The sequence below is a fragment of the Struthio camelus genome, chromosome 6 (genome assembly GCF_040807025.1).
Source record: "Struthio camelus isolate bStrCam1 chromosome 6, bStrCam1.hap1, whole genome shotgun sequence".
NCBI classification, from domain to species: Eukaryota; Metazoa; Chordata; class Aves; order Struthioniformes; family Struthionidae; genus Struthio; species Struthio camelus.
Genome location: NC_090947.1, coordinates 6628575 through 6649919, shown reverse-complemented (window position 1 = coordinate 6649919; position 21345 = coordinate 6628575). Strand labels below are relative to the sequence as shown.

The following is a 21345-nucleotide window of genomic DNA, read 5'->3' as shown; positions in this document are numbered from 1 at the left end:
GTGTGTGCGTGTGATGATGCCTCCTGGTTTGGATTAGAGGTAAAAGTTGACCTGTTTGGGAGCAGATCAGTCTGGATATTTGTCACGAGCGTTGAATATTAAATCCTGGCTCTGTGCCTGCAGTTTATTCATTTCTTTAGGCCCTATTTATCTTCCCTCTTTCTCCCTTTTTCTGTTTTAATTTTTTGAATGCTGAAATGAGCAGCTTTGCAAAACGCACAGTGTTTTCCTTATGTTTCTGCCCAGTCTCCGAAAAAATTATAGCTTAAACTTGTGAATGCTACATCTGTCGCTAGTTGTAAAGGGGGTCTTGAAGAATTTTGCCTTGGCAAGCCATAATTGCTGATAACTGCTCCTTTTATGCAAATCTCGGCACACGTGGGACTGCTAATGTGGCGATGTGCTCAGCGACGGCGCGCAGCTGCACCGGGCCGGGTGGCTTCGCAGCGCCGCTCTGCATCCCAATGGGACGCTCTAGGAAGTATTTTTTCCAAAAGATCATTAGTTTAGATATCTGCAAACGAAGCATGTGGCGTGGAATGAAACCCAGAGAAAACCTACCTGCTTTAAGTTGCTGCTTGTCACTAAATTAGTCTTCAGTGTTTATTTCTAAATACGAGGAAATTACCTTTTGATTAGTGGTTGCTTTTATAACCTGGCTTCTCTGCAGTTGGTAGTAAATGTAACTGTAGTGAGACCTTGCTGCCTGCCAAGCTGGTTTGTGATGGTGTCGCTGAATTACTACCCCTTCTCACCTGCTGAGGAGTATTGCAGTTCCCGCATTGGTGGAGCACTCATTGCTCGGTAAAAGGTGGAGGTATACAGTGCTAAGGCCTAACAGCGGAGCTGCCAGCACCGGCCTTGCACTCTGCATCTGGTTACTGTGTGGACCAAGCTACTTTGCAGCAGCCGAGCGCTGGTAACTCAGATGTAGCCTGCAGAAGATAAGGTGGCTCACCCCTTTTTTAACTCCTTCAACAAAGGCGCAAGTACTAAAAGGTTAGTAAATGGGAAGAGTGTTAGAATAAGGCTACGTGCTTTGCTCCTAGAGAGCACTTTCTTCTTGCTTTAAGGCCTGGCTGGAGCATATCGACGTCACTGGGAATCTGACCATCCAATTGACTGGCCCAGAGACAGGGACTGGTCGCAGTGATAACTGGGCGCCCAACGTCCAAACCGTTAACTAGCTAGCTGCTAAGATTTACGCTACCAAAAACGGAGAACAGAGCACAACGGGGCTCAGTGCAGTGTACAGAGCATGTGTTTAAAGCTACATCACTAACACTGTGATGCTTGACCCTAACCTGGCAGGATCGCCAAGCAGCACGGCTGGGTGAGCATCTCTGTGGATAGTGCTGCGCTCCACCACAACGCAGCGCTGTCCAAGGCTAGGGGGAAAGGCTGAGGCCAGAACATGAATGCTCATGGGGGGCTGGCACTTAGCAGACTTCTCCCCTTTTTGTCCCAGGGGCACGGCACAAAGGAGGACGCCCAGATCCTGGCGTGACACAGGATGCAGAGCAGCAGGGACCAGCAGAGGAAGCAGCCAGTGCAGCCGTACAAATTCCTGGATCTGCTGGTTCTATAAGTAGTCTTTGCTGATAACCCGGAGAGCAACTGCATGGTTATTTCTTGTGTGTGCAGCAGCAACCCAGAGCCCTCCACCTCCCTCGGTTCTGGCACGAGAGGCTCCTCATGCCAGGGGGTGTGCTAAGCAGTATGGATGCTTGGTCGCCTGAAAGCCGGGCGTGTGATCTCACGCGAGGAGAGGGCTGGCACTAGTTGGCTTGGGAGCACATCCCCCAATGCGGTCCTGCTGGGAGGCAGGGGCTCTGCGGCTGCTGGCAAAGCTCCCCTGCTCCACATCCTCTTGCCACCACGTGTGAGCTGGAATGTGGCAGAAAGCACGACACTGTGCTGCAAACCCCACGAGCCAGCTGGCGAGCTCAGGGCGTGGGCCCAAAATGAGGTATCTGCTAGATGTTTGCAATGAAATCTGCAAATTGTGTGGTAGGTTCTTTCAAAATACAACAGGAGAGAGGGGCTTTCCTTCCTCTTCAGCAGTGATGGGGATTGTTTCCTTGAAAGCATGCGGCAGCTCTGAGCGGCAGGACTCCACCATTGACCGGGAACCGACTGGTGCGTCTGAGCATCTGCTGCACGAGGAGATGAGTTATCAGCTCATGTGGAGGTGCCTCCATTTGCATTGCCGCTAGCTCCCAAAAGCACAGGCGATATTTTATTGCTGCAGTCGAGTTTGGCAGGTGCCATTATCAGTGATGCCATCTGTGTCCCCTCACTTATCTGCTTGCAGTCAGGCTCCTCCCACCATGCCAGAGATTTCACTTGCTGAGGAAGAAATTAAGCTTTGATTGCAAACTCCAAGGTGTGCAGGGGCCATGCTGGCCTGGATAATACCTGCTGCTTCCCGCTCTCTGCTCCATCCCTTGGGCTGCCATTAGCTCCTTTCTCAGGTTTGCTGCTGCAAGTGCTGTGTGACAACATGCTGCAGAGTGAGCTGGGGAACCGCAGTTCGCAAGCCACAGGACCACGCAAATAACACACCTTTCATTTTTCTGGCCTTTTCTGTTGAGAGTTGGGCTCATACGTCTGGTTTGTCCAATAAGAGATGGGGCTACCCTGACAAAAGCATAGGCTACATAGCAGATGGAAGGAACAAAATTCTCTTTTTAGATCCCACATTGCCTGCTCCTCACTGCAGTGCTCTGTCCGCTGGACCGTGCAACCTCTTGGGCCTGTGAGTAGTTCTCTCCAATACCAAAAGACTTAAAGGCGGTGTTGCCCGGTACATCACCAGTTCAATGAGGACGTTACCCATGTCGGCCTGCAATGCTCTCCGAGTTTGTGCCACTGACTCAGCTCTTGCCCTGTGAACTTGAAAGAAGGTGCAAGTCTTACCACTGCGCTGGCGTATCTGCTGGGTTTCATACAGTGTCCCTGGGCTGCTTTGGAGGCAAGATACACACAGTGTGAACCAGGGCCTTGCAAAATAAGAGAGCAACGGTGGCACTGAGGTCATCCTTGCGAGCCCTGCTAATGCTGATTATTGCCTTTCTAGTAGCTAGAAGAGCGATGAAGAAGAAACACTCTGCTTAAGAGCTGAGAGAGAAGAGCCCCCTAAAAGCATTTTTAATAGAAAAGGTTGAATTAAATGTGAAGTAAAATTTGCAGTAATTCTCTCAGAAATTGTTCTGGACGTGTAAATATTGCCTGGATAGTCCCTGGTAGCTGCATAGGAGTCTTTACTGTAGACTGAGAAGATTCAGCGGTAGGGCAGGAATACTTGGTAGGATTATGCCCATTAAGGAATAATTATACTCATTCTGCAGATGAGCGATGTAGATGCAAAGGTGGGTTATTTTACTTGTTTTACTTAGTAGAAGTTCTAAGGTTTTGGTACTTTGGAATCTTTGCTCTTCCCACAATATCTCCCACGTTTCCCTAGTACAGGGGCATACCATACATTTTGCCTGCAGAATACAGGAGAATGCGCAGAGGAAAAGTGGAGTGCTTAAACTTGCTGGAAGAACCCAGTGGCTTGAGATAGCTCGGCTAACAAGCACATGGCAAGATTTGGAGCAAAATCAGGTTTTTTTGTATAGGTAGCAAAATGGGACAACCTTCCTAGTTCAGGGTAAAGAATAATTTTGCATAGGAAGATAATTCCTTCGTAATGAGGAGAATTTCCCAGCAGAAGGTTTTTCTGCAGCATTTCTCACTCATTCCCCTGGAGAGGCTGGTGTGTGCTAGATCCATCAGCATTTGTTTTGAGTCACGGTGGCGCTCCTTGGGTCTGATGTTTAAGAGCTCTGCTCTGTTGCCTTTACAGCCCACGGTGGATTTGCATAGAGAAGAACATTGCACTGGCATATACTGAGGTGTGACTCCAAAACACTGCATTTAATATCATCAAAGACCCCTGGAAAATAAAACTGGAGTGCATCCAGTCTGTTCCCCTGATAATTGCACATTTGTTGGCTAGCGATAGCTTTGGCAGGTTACAGCAGGAGGATGGACTTAAATATATTTAGGTTAAAAGTACTAGTGTAACTACAGAAGTTTCCTGTTTGGACAGTCCCTGTTTACACAGGGAAACAAGGAAAGTGGCGGTGAGCAGAACAGCCTGGGCGTTAGCGTGCAAATGGTTGTTGTTTCTCAGCATGGAAGATCACCTGCATCCTTGTTTGCAACTCAGTCCTGTGTTTGGTGAGGAGTCTCGTGCAAGTAAGGCAGAGGAGAGGATGCTCTTAATGGTTCGCTCCATGACCACGTTAGCGTGTGTAATTATTTGGAGACAGGTATGATCATAGATATCGCCCATCGTCACAGGCAGTATTGAACAAGTCATCTACATAACAGCGACTGTACGTATGAAACTACTTCAGCTATGTGGAGGACTGGGCACTTATGTATATAAATCTGCAAATGTGTAGTAGGTTGTAAAATTTATGAGCACTTTAGCCCTTATAAATTTTTATCAAGTGTAGCCTTTAAAACGGAGGCTCTTCATTAGTCTTACGTGTATGTTTTCTTTATTGTTAACCCTCTGCTCACCCTTTGCTTTACAGGGAAAAAAAAAAGAGAGAAAATAAGTGCTAAAGGAAGGGGAAATAGAAGATTTGGTGCATTCGATAAATGCAGTTTAACCAGTGTTAGCCATTGATTAAGGCCTGATATTAAAGATTATATAATCCAGCTGAAAGGAATCTGATGGAGACGGTTCCCATTAAATTCTAACTGCCTAAAGGCAGTATTGGTAAAATAAAACGTTTATCAGATAAATCTGTTTACTAGAGCTAGGATGAAAATCTATTGCTTTTCTTGCCAGAACTAAGAATATAAGACACGGTGGTGCTGCAATACACTGGATTCACAGTTTGAAGTAGGCAGTAGTAGCCAGACCCTTTCCTCCTGCATCTTGGTACTCTGTCTTCCCTCTGTTCGTGGTCGGGATGTCCTCACTCCTCCCGTGCTTTCTTTTCTCTCGCAGCGTGGAGTCCTTTTCTCTCCTTCTTTTTTTTTTTACAAAGAAGGAAAAGTTGCTGTTAGGATTATGTCCTATTACCTAAAGTGCTTGTTCTGCTACATGTACATGTAAATTTAATTATATTGGCCATATGAAAGATGCATGAAGGTTCACTTTTGGGAAGTATGCCAAAGATATCTTCTGAATGTGTAGCTGTTTGATGTAGGCTTGTGCGTGGTAATTGAATTACTGATCAAGTACTGTATCAATGAAATAATCTTAGTAAATTCTGTGTACTTAAGTAACTATAGCCTTGAGGCTCTGGTAACTGGAGTAACCCTGTTGTTAATTTTTTTGTTGAATAGGCGTATTTTGCACGTTTTAATAGACATGTCCTTTTCTAGCTGTTTCTGTGTCCTTCAACGTGGAGGCTTTTATTTTTTTTTTTCCAGTCATTCATGAAGGATTTTCCCAATGCTGCTTATGGTATGGGACTTCTCAGATGTCCTTTCCATTGCCCTGTTGCTGCCTTCCTCCCCAGCCATGGGGAATCCTGCTGCAGTGCTCCTGTGTGAAGCATCCTCTGCTTCCACCTTCCTTTCCTGCAGTCCTTGTGGGGTAGGAAAATAGGTCATTCTCTTTCTGTTTGCATTGCTTTCCATACAAAACGTCCTTGCTCGAATTCTCCTGGGGTTTTGTGAGCAAGTCCATTTACATCATCTCCATTGCGTCTCTCTGGTCCATCTGCCCTGGTCTCCCCTTTGGATTGTCAGAGGGACTTAAGGTTAAAGGACAATGGCAGGATAGAAGCAAATATAATTTGTCCCCAGTGGGTCCCAGGGAAATTGTTCCAGGCCATACGTGGGCAGTGGACTGGACTGGGCTTACAGATGAGTGTTTCACTCCTTACTTCATTTCTAAGAGACAAAGGAGACCAGGAGAAGTGATTCCATCAAGATCCTAATATTATTATGGGTTCAGAGTGAATGGCTTTGTCTTTTCCATCCATTCTTGGATACTGATTTTTCACCTCTCCAGTAGGCTACGCAATAGTTAAGCTCTGGTCCAGAGGAGCAGGTAAACTGGCGATCTGCACAATGTTGCTATCAAATTGCACAAAACACAGCTAAAGAAAATAGTGAGTATGATCCTAGGGTCTTTTCCCATGTAAGCAGTTGTTGAGGATGTTCCAGGAGATGATAAGATGGCAAATACAGTAACGCATGACACAGTATCTCCATGAAGATAGGACCATGCAACCAACCCACTTATATATAAGGTATGTAGCGGATGGACTTTAGCAGAAGTTGGTATGGAGTCGGTGTGAATCTCTCAGTGAAATCTGAGCATTTATTTACTCTGCGCTTTCCCTAGAGCAAAGGTATTTGCTTCACCTTCAGCACTAGTAGGCATGACTTAGAGTATAAATGGCAGTAATGTGAATGACTGTAGGTCATTCAAACTCATTTTTGGACACAGGCGTTATTATAAGCTCCTAAGAAATGGCATCAGCGAGAAAAGCAATCTGAAACAATGGGCCCAAACCTCCTGTGGTGAAATGCATGATTTAACCGGGTAGTCAATTCCTCCTGGCTTCTTAGAGACTGAAGATTTTAAAGAAAACGCCCGACTTGCCTGAGCTCATTCATTGTTCACTGCATTATGCAAGGTATTGTTGCGAGTTGGATCCGACATGCTCCTGTCGCAGCTCTGTTCCCTGGTGGCCTGTGCCAACAATTTCTTCCCGCAGTCAGGAGGCTTTCCAGGGAAACTGAGCCCGAGTGCCCTGTTCAAACGGTACGGCGCACCGAACCTGGCTCCGCTCAGCTGTGGGAATAGTGCTTGGGGGTGTATTAAGAGCTTGGCTCAGCCATGGCCAACGCACGGGGAATTTAGCGGCTGCTGTTTCGCGAACAAAAGCGAGCCCCTGGACAAGAGCCCGCGTGATCCCTGCAAGGATCCCTTGGGGAGCAGAGGCTTCTGACAAGCAGGAGCAGCCGACCCTTCACTTGGTGGGCTGCCAAGGTGTCTTTTTAGTAGCCACATCCACTAGCACTGGAGGGCTGGTTGTTACTCTTATTTTCCAGGATCTTGTCATTTTTAGTCCTTTTTTTTTTAATTTAAAGAAAAAGAAGAAGCAAAATAAGCAATTATCAGGCATTATTATGCTTCCACTTGCTGCTTCTGTCCACATCTTTGAGGACTTGTATGCAAATCCGCCATTAGCAAAAAGAGTTCATCATTCCCCGCTGCTCAGCCTTTGATCCTTCTTTGGGCTGATGTGTGAAACAAAGCAAAGAAAAACGCTTGATTTTCTTAAACTCGGATGACTCTATGAAAGAGACACTAGAAACAACTTGTCTGCGCTAGTAAACTGAATAAAAGCGATGTAAATACCTCTGAACATCATTTTTCAGATTGCAATCTAGCAAGCTGAACGCTGTAACTGTTTTTTTTAATTTGATGTTTGAGGTGACAAAAGGCAACGTTTGACATCACACTCATAAAAACACCACCCTATTTCTTGCCCCTGGTAGCAGGTGCCGCAGGAACTGAAACTTCAGACTGTCTTCTCCCCGCTTTTTGTCTGTCCCACAGACAGGGTAAGATTTGGGCCCCGCAGGGCTCGGGGTGCAGGCCCGACCGAAGCAGAGCACGTTGCCTCGCAGCGGCTGACGCCACTACCCATCTCGCTGCACTTCCTCTCTCTGCTGTATTAACGCGATTCAAAGCGGCAAGGATTACGGTTTGGGGACCGTCACCTAAACATGAGGCAAAGGGCAATAACAAAGATGCATTTATGGTTATTTTTCTGCAAAGCTGCGGCCAATTAAATTTTCTGAAGTCTGTATAATGCCTTTTGCCTGGGGTAGTTGATGTGAAGACCTTTAAGATCAGCAGTGCCTGAGGCTCAGCGGTGTTGCCTCTTCCATTTATCCCTGCCTTCTTCCCGGTCTCGTGCAGCCCCATGCTTGCGTTTCCCTCCCCTCTGCTGCACGTTTTGGCCCCAGTTGCACTGAGAGCCCAGAGGCCAATTCTTTATAAGAAAATCTTAAATCATGGAATATAATTTTAACAGCAGCCAATGATCTGTTTTAAAAGAAGCCTCTTAAAACCGTGCCTTCTCAAAGCTCTTTAAGATCTCCAGTCCTAATAGCAAATACTCCACGGTATTTCCCCTTGCCTCCTACCCAGAGAAGATGGAGACTGGCTAATGAACATATTTAGTTATAAAGTGCCATAAAAGCAATCCTTGAAATGTTTTCCAAGGCATATTTAAACATCTAAGAAAACAAAAAAAAAGCCCCAGACCTTAGGACATAATGTATAAGGTGTGTTCTCCTTGAAAGACCATTTAAAATAAGCGGTCATGTTCAGAAACCTACACGAGCAGAGCCCTTTTAAGCGGTCATGTTCAGAAACCTACACGAGCAGAGCCCTTTAAAAGTCTCCGACAGAAAGGTAGTCCACGGAGAATACTATAGAAAATACTGTGCTGCTAACACTTTCTTACGCTTTCCTCAGCAAAATGCAGCTAATGAGACCACTTCAGCTCCTACTGCTCTTATGAATGTTAACTTCATTGTTTCAAAAATAAATAAGCCAGAGTGGGAGTGTTATTTAATAAGCATGGTAAATAGTTTGGCTGGCCCTTAGGGAGCGGTTACTGCTGCAGAGCCTAAGCGGAGGTAACAGGCGGGTGTAGTGAAGGGGAGCCATCATTAGTGGTTTCATTTCACATGGAGATTAATAGCCTCATTTTCTATTCCTTTCTCGTGACATTAAAACTGTAACAAAAGCACATAATCTGTTTTTTAAAGGATGAAAAAAGGGGTGGGGAAGAGATGTTCAGGGCGGGTACAAAGATAAAAGAGAAGGAGGTGACTGTCGCAGAGTAACGCATACAGAAGGACAGCAGATAATACAGATAGAGGAAACACTTACTGGTTTCTTGACCCTAGATCTGACTCAGTGGAAAAACCTCAGCTAAATATGTGCTTGACTGTGTGAGTGTTTTTAATAAAATCTTTTCGGGTGTCATTCCTCCTCGCAGTCGTGAATCAAGGGCCGATATCGCTGGTAAACTGGAGAAGCTCAGCAACGTAACAGCACCATGCGGAAAAGATCTGGAGGTGAGCGAAATTAAGGAGTTATCTGAACCAGACGTTTTTCCCCGGGCGAGGGAAAGCTCAAGAATCATAATGTCATGTGTAGGCATATTTGGGATTTTCTGAAGTAGCAGAGTCCATGATGTTGAGAACGGACATATAAATTGCAGGCTCTGGGACAGCCAATAGCAATCCTAACTGCTGTCAGGGCCCCCTTGGGCAGTGCCGTGTTTGGCCCTGAAAGCTTTTGGCTACAATCTCCGATTTGCCAGGCAGATCAGCTGATTAAAGTGCCTGAGGATCTTCTTTGAATTCAGTGGGGCTGAAATTTAGGACCAACCACTGCTTAACCAGATTCAGTAACTGTTGATCAATACAATATGTAGCTCTTGTGCCTTGCCATGCAGAGTAATACCAGTTCAGAATCAGTATTTCTCCATTCTCTATTTTATGGCTCTAAAAATTAATATGGCTTTTCACTCGCTAAATGCTCTCATCACCATCTCGTTGTGAGAGTGGTTTAAGTCTGATACTAGAGTAGGATACATGCAGAAATGTTATTAAAAATCTGGCACCTTCAGAGATAGACAAAACGAGTGCAGTGGTAGTCATAAGCTTTTGATTTTTGAATACAGCCCTCACAAATACACCTCTCAGACACTATTTTACTGTAAAAGTATAAACACTGGTGAAGCACAAACTTCACATCTCTCTGGAAGTAACGAAAGGAATAATATAATAATATAATGACGAAAATTCATCGTAGCCGTCGGACGAATAATCCGGCCCAATATGGGCTACCTGGGGGCTTGTGACACATCTGATTTATTGATTTATTCCCTCCTATGACATTTGGTAAGAGTGCAGGTGCTATTTATAAACATCTCGCAGAGGATAATCAGTAATGATGAAGGAAGAGGGAATATTTTAATCAATAGTTACTGAGTCCCTAAGGCCATCTGTAACATTGCCAGCCAGCGTGCTGCTTGCTGTCTGCCACAAGACTTGCTTGGCTGTGAAGTCCCTTAGTCATTTATGAACCCTTTAGAGAGGGGTCTCCCACTGGAAGTGTGGCTCAAGATCACCTTCTGTTGTTGCCTTTTGTTTTTTAAGATGTTAGGGTTTTTTTTTTTTTTGCAAATTAGTAATAATTATTAGCCATGTCATCACATTAATCATGATTACAGGGATAATCCTGTTACTGATGATTACAGGGAGGGCCTGATCCTGCAGCAGTGATTGCCCTGAACTGTGTCTGCTGCTGCAGCTGGTTTTAAGGCCCTTGTGTTGGTAATTTAGCAACACTGGAAGTCCTTCGGCCCAATCCCGTTTTCCTCTCTCACGCTTTCCTTCATCAGCAAAAACAGGGAGGATATAGTGATAATCCTGCTCCTGACAGGTAATGAAATGGATAGTCATTTCTGAGCTAAGGAGAATCCTTTAAAAAAGATGCAATGAAGGAAGTCTCTAGGTACTGTAAAAGAAGCAGTTATTAAGCAGTGAGAAAAAGGAGAGAATAAGCTTCTCCATGAGTGTCCATCCCCTGTCTGCACGGGCTCCTTCCTGGCACAGAATTGGGAACCTCAGTCGGTCTCGTGGGTTGCCTGCAAGCTCTGCCCTGTATAACAAAACTGCACCTGGGGAAAGTCAAGTTTCAATTGGTTCAGAAACTGTTGGATTGCAGCAGACTCCTCAGACTGAGAACAAAAATCATTGTCCGTGGAAAGCACGTGGCTGGGAAAACGGCCTTTACAGACTCAAGTGGCCTTTCTTCATGGCATCAATCTTGAAAACAAATTATGACGTTATGCAAGTCTGAAGCAAGAGATATAGGCAGTAAAATACTAGGTGTAGTCTTTTAGCCTGGTGTGAAGGGCTTAGTATTGAAAAGTTGTAAAAATAAAAGGATTCATAAAGATTCTGCCCTCTCACATGAACTTATTGACTTTGTGATCGATGTGCTTTACCTCCGCCACATATAGTAGTAATTTGTAAACATTGGGATTGTTTATTTGACCAAGGCCCATCAATCGTTGCTGGATGAAACGAGAGGACTGAGCAGGTTTGTGCTAATCCTTGTGAAAAAGGAGAAGCGCAAGCTCTACGTAGCACCCCTGGTTTAGGTGGCCAGGGCAGAGGACCAAAGTTGTGGGGCTCGGCTTGCCCCTGCTGGGTCACGTGGGAGCTTGGTCACGGCTGGAGCAGGGCAGGACAGGCTCGGCCCGAGAAGGAGCAGCCGGAGGGCCTTGCGTGGCGGCTGCGGGGTCCTCTAAGGGAAGTGCTGCTCACCTGCTTTCCTCTCCTTGTTTATCTCCAAAAGAAAGAAAAATGATAATAGCTGCCTGGTGTTTAATTGTAACCTAACTGGCTAGGAAGGCCACTAGCACTCGGTCCTGTTTTCTCTGTGTGTTTCCTTGATTGCTTTATCTAGCGGTGGTTCTTATTCTTTAGTTCTCCTTGTCATCTGATCTGTTGGATGATAACAGCAGACATGAAAAGTGAGGATTTCCTCTTAGAAAGCCTGTCGAGGACAACTTTGGCTTGGTGAGGCGAAAGCGGTAAGCTGTGCATCTGAGAGCCTGTCGCTCAGCAGGTTCGTGCCCCGGCTTCCCAACCCTGCGGTATGTGCCAGTAACAGCAAAGTAATGAAAGAGATAACTCTGCTTACTGTAGCAGGTAAGGCGGTTTTACTGCAACTTTCTCCTCCTCTGTATCTGCCTCCAGCCCTTTTCCTGTCATCTGTTGAGGTCTTTGGGCGAGGACCATCTTTGAGTTAGAGGACAGACTGCTCTAAACAGCAGGAGAAGTAAATGACAATACACTAAGAGCTATGCGAAAACCACCTTGGCAGAGCTTAAACATCGACGTATGCATGGCTTCAGGGTGGTTAAGTAGACCTGGCCCCTCCTTGTTTAGCAATACCCCATGCACAAGCAATCAAGCTTAATGCCACACTTAGCATTCAGCACAGAGTTGGGCTGTGCAGGACTCGATTCTCCTTCGGATGGAAACTGCCAGGTCCAGACACATTGCAGCCAGATATAAGAGAAGCTGGGCTCTGCCAGGGACCGGCAGTGGGTAACGCGTGCTCTGGCTCAGGGGCGCCTTCACTGCCACTGGTCTTAATATAAGAGCAGCTGAGCTAGCAAGCAAGCCGCGAGAGGGAGAAGGACCTGAGCCTCATCCTCTGCCCATGCAGCCAAATTTTAAAGATTATTTTAGTCTCTGCTTGAGCCCTGGCCTTTTCAGTTGCAAGCTCCTTCAGAGCAAGGAGTCCACTGATGCTGATGGGCCACGGTGAATGGCTGAGACCTTTGGGTGAACGGTTTTCAACCTTCTTTTTGGTTTTGCGGACCGCTAAGGGTCTAGCTAGCAGCGGTGCAGCCCGCTGCTTAGCAAACGTCAGCCTCTGACCACAACCTGCTGGCTCCTCTTTGAGGTTTACTTTGAAGTAGCCTCTTCCCATCCATGGTTTCACTCCGTAGGAGCTGGAAAACATCGCTTTCGATGCAACAGCATGTGAGAAAAGGATTTCTTCTCAACTGAAGAGGCTGCAGGCTTGGCAGTACAAACTGGCCTATTTACAATGTGCGCTGAGCTCCCTTGAAATACAGGCTTTTTTTTAGAGTTGGTCAATAATAGAAAAGCCCAGCCTAATAGTATTAGCTGCAGCTTGGAGCCGAGCATTATTGGCCGCAGTCTAGACAAGCTCGCAGACTTCCCCGAATCAATCCCGTTCAGTCCCGTGCTGTTTTACAATGACTCTTGTAGTTCCCACAGATTTGTGTGTTTAAATCCTCTTTCAACGCACATTAAAAGCGGAACACAGCCTGGGCGAAGGCAGACGCGGTTCCCGCTGGAGTTTTTCGGGAGTGCAAGGCTTTTGGCCGTACTGCGCTTAGCCAGAGGCTCGTCGCACTGAAAACACTGTGGACGCGGCCACGGCAAATACGACCGCGCTTGTTGGAGGAAGGTTATTCCCATCCAAGCAGAAGGCCAAGGCAGGCCAGGGCGCTGCCCGTTTCCTTGTCTGTGCGTCGCCTTTTCCTACTGCCTCCCTGCCGCAGCCTGGCGTGGCTTGGCTTTTCGCGTCTTGGACGGGGAACTTCTTTCAGCCGTGGGCAAAATGGCATCTTCCGCCCTTGAGAAGTCCCTCTTCTGCCCTGCTCTGCCAAAGGCTGAGGAGTGGAGGGGTGGCAGGAATCTGAGACGCATAACACGCGTCCTAAGAGCTGCACCGCTGTCTGCCAGAAATTGCTCTCCGGGGCAGCGGAGTCTCTGGAGCCTGACCGAAGGCCGAGCGGCCAAGCCTAATTGTGAACTGGGCGCATCTGATGCGACAATAAGAAGTTATTGGGCCAGGGTCTCCTATAGCGTGAATCACCGACAAGGTGCAAGCGACAGACAGCCAAAGAAAAGTTCACTTAGTCTATTTTCCGGCAAGATGTCGCTGTGACAGTTGCCGGGATGCACGCAAACCTTTCTAGAACCTCTGAATTTAGTATCGTGTATAGAACACGCACCTCTATTTCTTCTTCCTGTTCTGCTGTGGAAAGTCTCTTATTCTCCTAATCTGCTGGTTATGCTGTTTCAGTTCTCAAGCAACCCAAAGGCCAGCTCTCTCCATTGTGTCTGTGCGCGGTGGTTCAACGGCCGCCCCCTCCCCCCCCCATCCAGCTCTCTCCATTGTGTCTGTGCGCGGTGGTTCAACGGCCGCCCCCTCCCCCCCCCCCATAGGCGAGAACGGGTAGACTCGTTAGCTGCTGCATTGCTCCGGTATTTGACCCCCAGCTGGGTAGACCTGCTCTCCGACGGATTCCCGCCGGATGAAGAGGAGATGATTGGGCAGTCGACACCATGTGATAACAACAGGTGCTAGCTGTCAATCCTCGGAAGGTTCCAGAACTCGTAGTCCGTCACCCAAGGGACTCAGAAACTGACCAATCAGGAGCCACCACGCCATGACCACGCCCACAATTCCATGCAGCTATAAAAGAGCAGCGGTTTCCCTTCCCTCCTTCATTTGGGAGGGGAGCTGGGAGGGTGGAAGTGGTGGTGGAGGTGTGTGCTGGGTGAAGAGCACCTGGTCCGAAGCAGCTGGACAGCAGACGAGGGAAAGGACGACGGGCTCGCCCTGCTCCTTGGTTCAGGAGGTCTGGTCAAGAACAGTGGGGCTCCTGCCCCGGGGCGAGTGGCCCCTGCTTCTGGAGAACCAGTGAGTGTTTTGGTCGACCCTTGAGGGTAACCCAAGGGTTTTGTACCCGTGGGAGAGCACACACATATAGTGTGGCTTGGCAGTACTAACATCTAGGCTCTTTGATCTGCTTGCCAGAATTTCTAACTCTCCTTCCCCTCCTCCACCAACTGCTTCTCTATATTTCCTCTGGTGTTTATTTACCTACTACTTATTTCTTTGACAGTAACTTCTGTAATCTGGGCTTGATCTTTGGAGATCGCTTGACTTTGCGTTTGTTTGGCGCTCCCTGCAAATCATATGCAAATAGTTTGTTGTTATGATAGGTCAACTGATGAATTGTGTTGATCCTATCACTTGTTACTAATTGATTCCTTTGCTATCACATTATTGCATCTTAAGGTAAATGCCTCTGTCACCAGCAGTAGCACCTATACTGACACCCCTGAACCTGTATACTTGTTACAGTTAAACAAACTGATTTGTTATGCTTTCCACCTGGCTTAGGCATGGTCAGGTGAACTGTGACACTGTGCTTTGTGGTAGTGCAGCCCGTTCGCTTGGCCAACCCGCAGTGAATTGTAAGTTAGCTGCTCAGTTAGCTCCCACAAACTTGCAAACAGGGGAATTGAGATGCAGGCAGCTCTCCTGGAGCTCCATTCCCAGGGGCTGTATCTGTGTTTCGGCTTGCTCCATCTGCTGCTGGTGCTGTCCTGCTGTCTGGTGCGTCATTGTGGATGTCTAGTGCGCTAATTGCTGGGGACCAGAGCTGCTGCAAGGGTCCCCATTTGCTTTGGAGCTGGGAAACCATCTCTCTGGGATGCAGAGCAAAGCACTGCCTCGAAAGTGAGCCCGCTGTTTTCAAGGCGGGGAGAGTCTCAGAGCCAGCTAAGGGCTCAAATGGCCAGGTGCTGCTCACTTTGAAGGCAATTGGGAGAGGGACAGAGGGATGCTTAGGCAGCTTTGAAAGTTGCTGCTTAAAAGTGAGGAGTCTTGCTAATGAGATGTACTGCATCTGTTGGCATGGAAAATGAATCTTATTTTTGAACTACCGTTCTTTAAACATATGCTTCCAAATGCTTGCTTTCTAAATAAGCCAATAATGTAATATTTCCCAGGAATGAGTGACTTTCTCCAAAGTTTTTTGTCCTTCCTGTTTTTTTCAGGCTGTTTCCTTTCCCCTTTCGGGCTTTTGCCTGGCTTTTGTGTTATTTTGCCAAACTCTTCTCTAAGCCTTTCCTCTGTCTCGGATCCTCCATTTACTAGTGGTACAGCTATCTTACGAATGTCACATTTGTTCATGGTAGAAACTAAAATGCTCTCCTGGCATAGGAGAGAACTCTGCCCTAAGGAGCTCAAAGACTAAGACTGGGAAGCCTGGACTAAGACAATAATAGACCATTTGTGATTTGGGTATTACAGCCTGACTTGAGTGGCCAGGTAATATCCTTTGTGCAAGCTCAGGCCTCCTGTTTGACCTGGGGCAGGTTGTGCAGATCGGAATTGTCAAAGACACGCAGGCAGCAGTGATTTGGGCTTTATATAACCCCACTCCCCACAGCCTGTAGGATATTTCTGTTCCTCCTCATCGGGCGCTTGGAAAATAAATACATTAGAAACTATGAGATCTCCAGGTAGTCGAGGAGCAAGGACCACATTAAGTGTCTTAGATGGGATCATGGAAAGGGCATTTCTTGGTCAAAGGCCCGTGATTTGTTGTAAGTAAGCTTGACTTCTGCAAGCAAATTGGCACATACTGAGCCTCTTGCTGGCACAGCTAAATGTTTTTTTCTGACAGACATTCCTCCCTGAATGCTAGCCCTGTGCTGAAGGATGAGACCTTGCAGCCAGTTCAGGGGTTTGAGCCATGCTGGCTGGCTGGGAGAGGAGGAGGAGCCTGAGAAAGTGGCAGGGGGAAGAAGCAGGGAAGTTCAGATGTGCTGTATTTACTAGAGATGATAGGGAGATGGACAGGTGCCAGTAATTTTAATATGTGAAAGGTATTTGTGAGATGTTCAGGTTTATGGTCCATGGCTGTGTACTCAGCAGAGGTCAAATGTCCTTCTGTAGTCCTTTGTGTCTCCGTGCTTGACTCGGTTAACTGGCTTGCCAGTGTACCTAGTGGAAGAAAATGACCTATACGAACAGTGGCATTGTCCTTTCAAACTAAGGACGCCAGCTGGGGTTTGAGTTTGTTTGGCATGCTAGATGCCCTTTTCTTTATCAGGTGGCTGCAGTTCAGGGTAAGCAGGGTTAAAATGAAGGCCAAATATCAGAGTGTGCAGATCTTTCTTTTCCCTCATGCAGTCTGCTCTGCGGATCTCTTGCAGTGAATGATGGACAAAATTGGCAATGTAATAGAGTATTCAGGGCTACTTAGCACAAGTAAAGTGGTAGAGCAAATGGGTCCGAGGCAAATGCTCTGCTTTTTATATGCATAACAAGAATTGCGCTCTCAAGACAGACTACTTGGAGTAGTGCGCAGGAGTGTATCTAATAGTATTTCTCTTGAGCTTCCAAGACAATGTATAGTGACCATATGCTAGGTAAACACTGGCTATGGTGAGCAGCTTGGTGGGGAGTGTGGAAGCTGCTGCTGAAAATCAGTACTTCTAATACTTTGTTCCCTCTTGCCCTCTATTGTGGGATTCAACAGCTCTGAGAATTAGTGGCTTTAAAGAATCTCCTGGTCTGCAACAATCGGTAACAATTGATTAACCGTTTATTAAAACATTTGTCAAGCATGTATTACCCCTTTCTCAACCCTTTATTAAGGGAATCCTTGGGTGTGGTGTGCTGGTGTTGCAGTTGCTATCCTCACACTCCATCAGACTTCCCTGGGATGTGAAGATGCCCCGGCAATAAAAAGTCTTATTATACCATAGGCATGTACATCCTCCTCCTTTCTTCCACAAGGATAACTGCAGATAGCACAACAGTGGTTTGGAGAAAGCATGCCTGCTGCAAGCTGCCTCTGAGGTTATTTCCCCTGGATAAGCTCCGTTTCACCATTTTAGTGCAGGGTGTGTGTGCCCAGTGAATGCAGTAATACTTTGAGGTATGGTGTCTTTTAAAGAGTTAAAAGGCACTAGAAAATCTGTGTGTTGACCCAATCAAAATGTTCAGTTTTTCCCATGTGGTAGTGAAGTGCAGTGAGATCTTGGTAAAGCTCTCCTGTCCACTTTAACTATAATTGACTTGGTCTCAAACAGGAACCTTTGAAATGTCTATCAGAACCTCGTGAGAAGACAGCGATCGACTTGGAGCAGAAATTTGAAGAACTAAAGCTGTGGCTGTTCCTGAGAGTTGATGCCAAGACAACAGATCCTGTAGGGGCCAAAGAAGTAGGTAACGGGCTCGCTGTGACAGCTGGGAGTCACCACTTTAATGATACATGTCTGACCTGTTGCCTGATGAAAAATGGGAGTATTGTGGTACTGGGTGGGTTGGGGCTTGAGTCACGTCCCCTTTTCCGTCTTACTGCTGCAGCCTTTGGCAGGGTGCTGCAGAGGGAGCTTGACTGAGGAAACTCAAGGTTAAGTGTCCCTTGCTCCTCTGGCATTTTATCATAATCCTTAATAGTGGCTACATATGTGGGAATTAATATGCAGATTTGACACTTTTTTATCCCTATTTTACTCTCTGAATGTTTATTACATAAATATAACTAAAATGCAAATAATTCTAGTTTCAAGTAAATAGCAGTATAAGTTACTAGCCTGTTGACTGCACCCTTTGACAAGGCCATCGGTGGGATATTTGCAGGTTTTTGAGGTATTTAAATCTTTACTGAGGTAGCTCTCTGAGGGAACTGGCTATCATCTGCCTGAATTTCCAGTATAGCCAACTTAGAAAAGTTATTAAACTTCTTATTAAAGTAATTAAACTGGTAGTTAAGCCAACCCGGAAGGAACTGTGGGGTGCAGAAAGTCATGTGCCTCTCTTTTTTTTTTCCAGAAGTTTTCCTTTTGTTGTTTCCTTCCCACTGACTTCAAAGGCTTTTCAAAGGGAGGAGGATTAGTGCTGTTCCTGAATTGCCCTCCAAGGCAGGGAAATTGCCTGGCACTTGTTTCACCTGGAGTTCCTTGCCCTTGAAACCTGCTATGCCCCCAGGGTATCGACTATCATAAATGCTGCTGTGTCTCTTTTCTTCCCTATTCTTGACAGGGACAAAAGTGAGGATTGCAAATATCTATTTGTTGTAGTCATACCTCTTTCAAAGAAAGGTAAAAACAAGTGTTATTGCCTTTGTGTTAGAATTGTGGGTCCAAAATCTTTCTTTCCCCTGACCAGCTCCTTTGCCTGCTCTGCAGTAGGAGAGAAATGCAAAATGACACTGCCCTTGACTTCCTTGCGGGGTCCATCTGTGCAGATAGTTGGGGGACTTGAGGCATGGCAGTTGCTGGGGAGAGGAAACGGGCTGAAAATCTCCTTGGGCTTTAGGACTCACTGTGCTCTCAAGGGAAAAACATTGGCAAAGCAGAAAGCACAGTTAATAGAATTTGTAGGGGAGAATCACAGAGTGCAAATTATCCATCGTGCCAAATATCTCATTTGATTGTGTTGTCATGCACTAGTTTTTGATATTGCTATTGCTGGTACCAAGCAGGAAATAAATGAAAACAGATATGCAAAAGGAACATTTATGTACAAATAAGTTCAGTTACCTCCAAAGGTAAGCCTCTCCTTGTGTTTCAGAAACTCCAATTCAAGCACTTTGTGGTGTTCCCCTTTCCTTGTCCAAGGTCATTCAGGCTCACCTACATGCTCTGGCTGAAAGTGTCCTCCATGGCAGCGGGCACCAGTAGGAAAGTGCCTCCATGGCACGTTCGCTGCCTGGCACTGTTACTAGGGTTAGGTTTAAGATTATACAGGGCTGCTGTGTTATCAAAGTCGTAGGAAAGATTTCTGCTTTAAGACTGAGATGGACACCACCTGTTTTTGTAGCAGTGGATTTTTTTAAATAAGAACCAATTTAAAAAGCTCAGTTTGTATTCAAGTTAATATCAATCAGAGCAGGCTTTGTTTTGTGGAATGTGAACCTTTTTTCTTAAAGCGCTGTTTTTGTCAAGTTTTAATTTTTCAAAAAGCGGAAGTAGAGCTTTACAGAACTTTTGCTAAGGGAAATGTGGGAGCAAAAGCCTTGAAATTTGTCTTGAATTTATTTGTGTCTCCATTATGTTATGACACCATTAAATAATGTGAATTGATGTATTTTTATTTTCAATTCTCTGTAGAGAGTGGGAATTTAGTGCCGATTGAAATAAGTAGTAGCTGCCCAAAATTGTTTTAAAAGAGAATTTGAGTAGTAATCACTTTATTCCACTGAAACTTGCCTGTAATAGTCATGAGTGCTTTGTAGGATACAGACATAAATAGCAAACTGAAGGAGAAACATGGTGTTCTGAAATTCGCAATCTTTGAATGTATTTGTTTCCAATCTGTATTGGAAAGAAAACAAATGCTGACATAACCAAATATTCTGCCAAGCAGAAATCCTAGCCTCTAACCAACTCATTTGAGGGAAAAAAAAGATAGTGAAAGGGAAAAGGAAGGCAAAGTTGAATGGGGAAAAAACCAAATGTGGGGAAAGGTGAGAGAGGTAACAGTAGTACGATTAGTATTTGGTGTTTGGCAAAATAATCAGTGGAAGAAGAGCACAGCCTTCCCAAAAGGAATCAAGAGAAGTTCAGGTCTGCATGTTGTACCTTTCCTATAACAGTCAAAGTGGGTATTTGCCACACAGATTTACTTCTGCTTAATAAATGATGGCTGGATCCTGCCACTTTGCTTGCCCCAAGCCAACAGCTCTATTGAAGTTGTTTCTCAATTACTCTCAGGTCTGGTTACATCAACACAGAATAAATGGCCTTTGAACCAACTCAGGTCTGCTTTAACACCCACCAAACTGGTGGTAATTATTTGGGGGAGAGGGGGGACAAAACATGGGTGAGGGAAGCAGCCTTAGGTTAGTTTAAGCTAGAAGCTCTATACTTCTGCACAACCCATAGTGGCTGTTGTCTGAGGCATCGTGTGGGGCGGCATCTGAAGAGCTTGTTTCAAAAGTTCGTCCTTTCCAGTTCAGGCCAATATGGGGACTCTCAGAAGTATGTATTAGAAGAAACAAGTGAACTGGTCTTCCCCCCCCCCCCCCCAACCCCCAGGCTTTTGAGTGAAAAATCAGGCCAGTTATGAATTAGCCTAACTTTTCACGTCCTGCCATCTTCCTCAGAAGATCACGATGGCTCTCACAGCCAGGGCAGAGGCCCTGCTGCAGGGGATTAGTAGGAGTAGCATGTGGTGGTGGTTTCTTTTCTTGAATGCAGGATACACATGCCTCCCATTCAATGCCATCCTCCTTGCTTTCCTTTGTCCTCCTTTCCTTCCTTCAGCTTCCCCCCCCCCCCCCCCCCCAGGAGGTGATGTTGGAGAAATGGTTTGATGCAGCAGCTGTGTGGTTTGTGAAGAGCAGTGGGGTTTCTGGTGGCTCTTTCCTCTTGCAATGTTACAGATGAATTGCCACCAGATGCAGTGATTTCAGCTGAGCTTCACATCTTTTCATCTGATAGGTAACAAATCATGGTCAGAACAGGAACAAAAGGATTAATATGACTTTAGTTGGGGTGCTCTGAGTGGAAACTTGTGAGCTGAAATGAAACTCGGACTTCCTTGACGCTTATCTCAATTGTATCTGCACCGTGATTATTTATCTGTGGAAAACAAAATTCATGAGTTTGCCTTGTTCAAATGCAATGTGACTCAGGGCTTGCCAAGGGGCTCATGACACCTGTGTCTTGTGGGGAGCCCTGTCTCCCCATCTCATCTCCTGCCCTGGCTGCCTTCCCTGCAGGCCTAAAGTCAGTGTAGCAGCACTATGCACAAGCAAATTTTATCAGCTGTGGCCAGCTGGAAATCTAGCCTTGTCCCAGATAGCCACGATGTAACTCTGCTCTCTCTCCTTGAATTAGTAGTTGTAAAACACAGCTATGGGCAACAGCACATCTCATAGGTTTTGCCTTCCAGAGCCAGGTAACGGTCCAGATTTCTACCTTCAT

At 46.1% G+C, this 21345-nt stretch overlaps 1 protein-coding gene and 1 long non-coding RNA gene across 2 annotated transcripts in view; both read left to right on the top strand.

The window, feature by feature from the left end:
- Window positions 1-5388, top strand: part of LOC138067612 (uncharacterized) — a 36707-nt gene extending 31319 nt beyond the window's left edge. Inside the window, exon 6 of the long non-coding RNA XR_011141799.1 lies at window positions 1469-5388. This is a non-coding gene — a long non-coding RNA (uncharacterized lncRNA). The remainder of the gene's footprint in view (window positions 1-1468) is intronic.
- A 1292-nt stretch (window positions 5389-6680) lies between these two features.
- The window catches only part of LOC138067691 (uncharacterized), a 48197-nt gene continuing 33532 nt past the window's right edge, over window positions 6681-21345 (top strand). Inside the window, exons 1-6 of the mRNA XM_068949554.1 lie at window positions 6681-6784; window positions 9042-9120; window positions 10455-10495; window positions 13834-13955; window positions 14127-14311; window positions 17503-17634. Of these exons, the coding sequence (XP_068805655.1) occupies window positions 6681-6784; window positions 9042-9120; window positions 10455-10495; window positions 13834-13955; window positions 14127-14311; window positions 17503-17634 (663 nt within the window). The remainder of the gene's footprint in view (window positions 6785-9041; window positions 9121-10454; window positions 10496-13833; window positions 13956-14126; window positions 14312-17502; window positions 17635-21345) is intronic.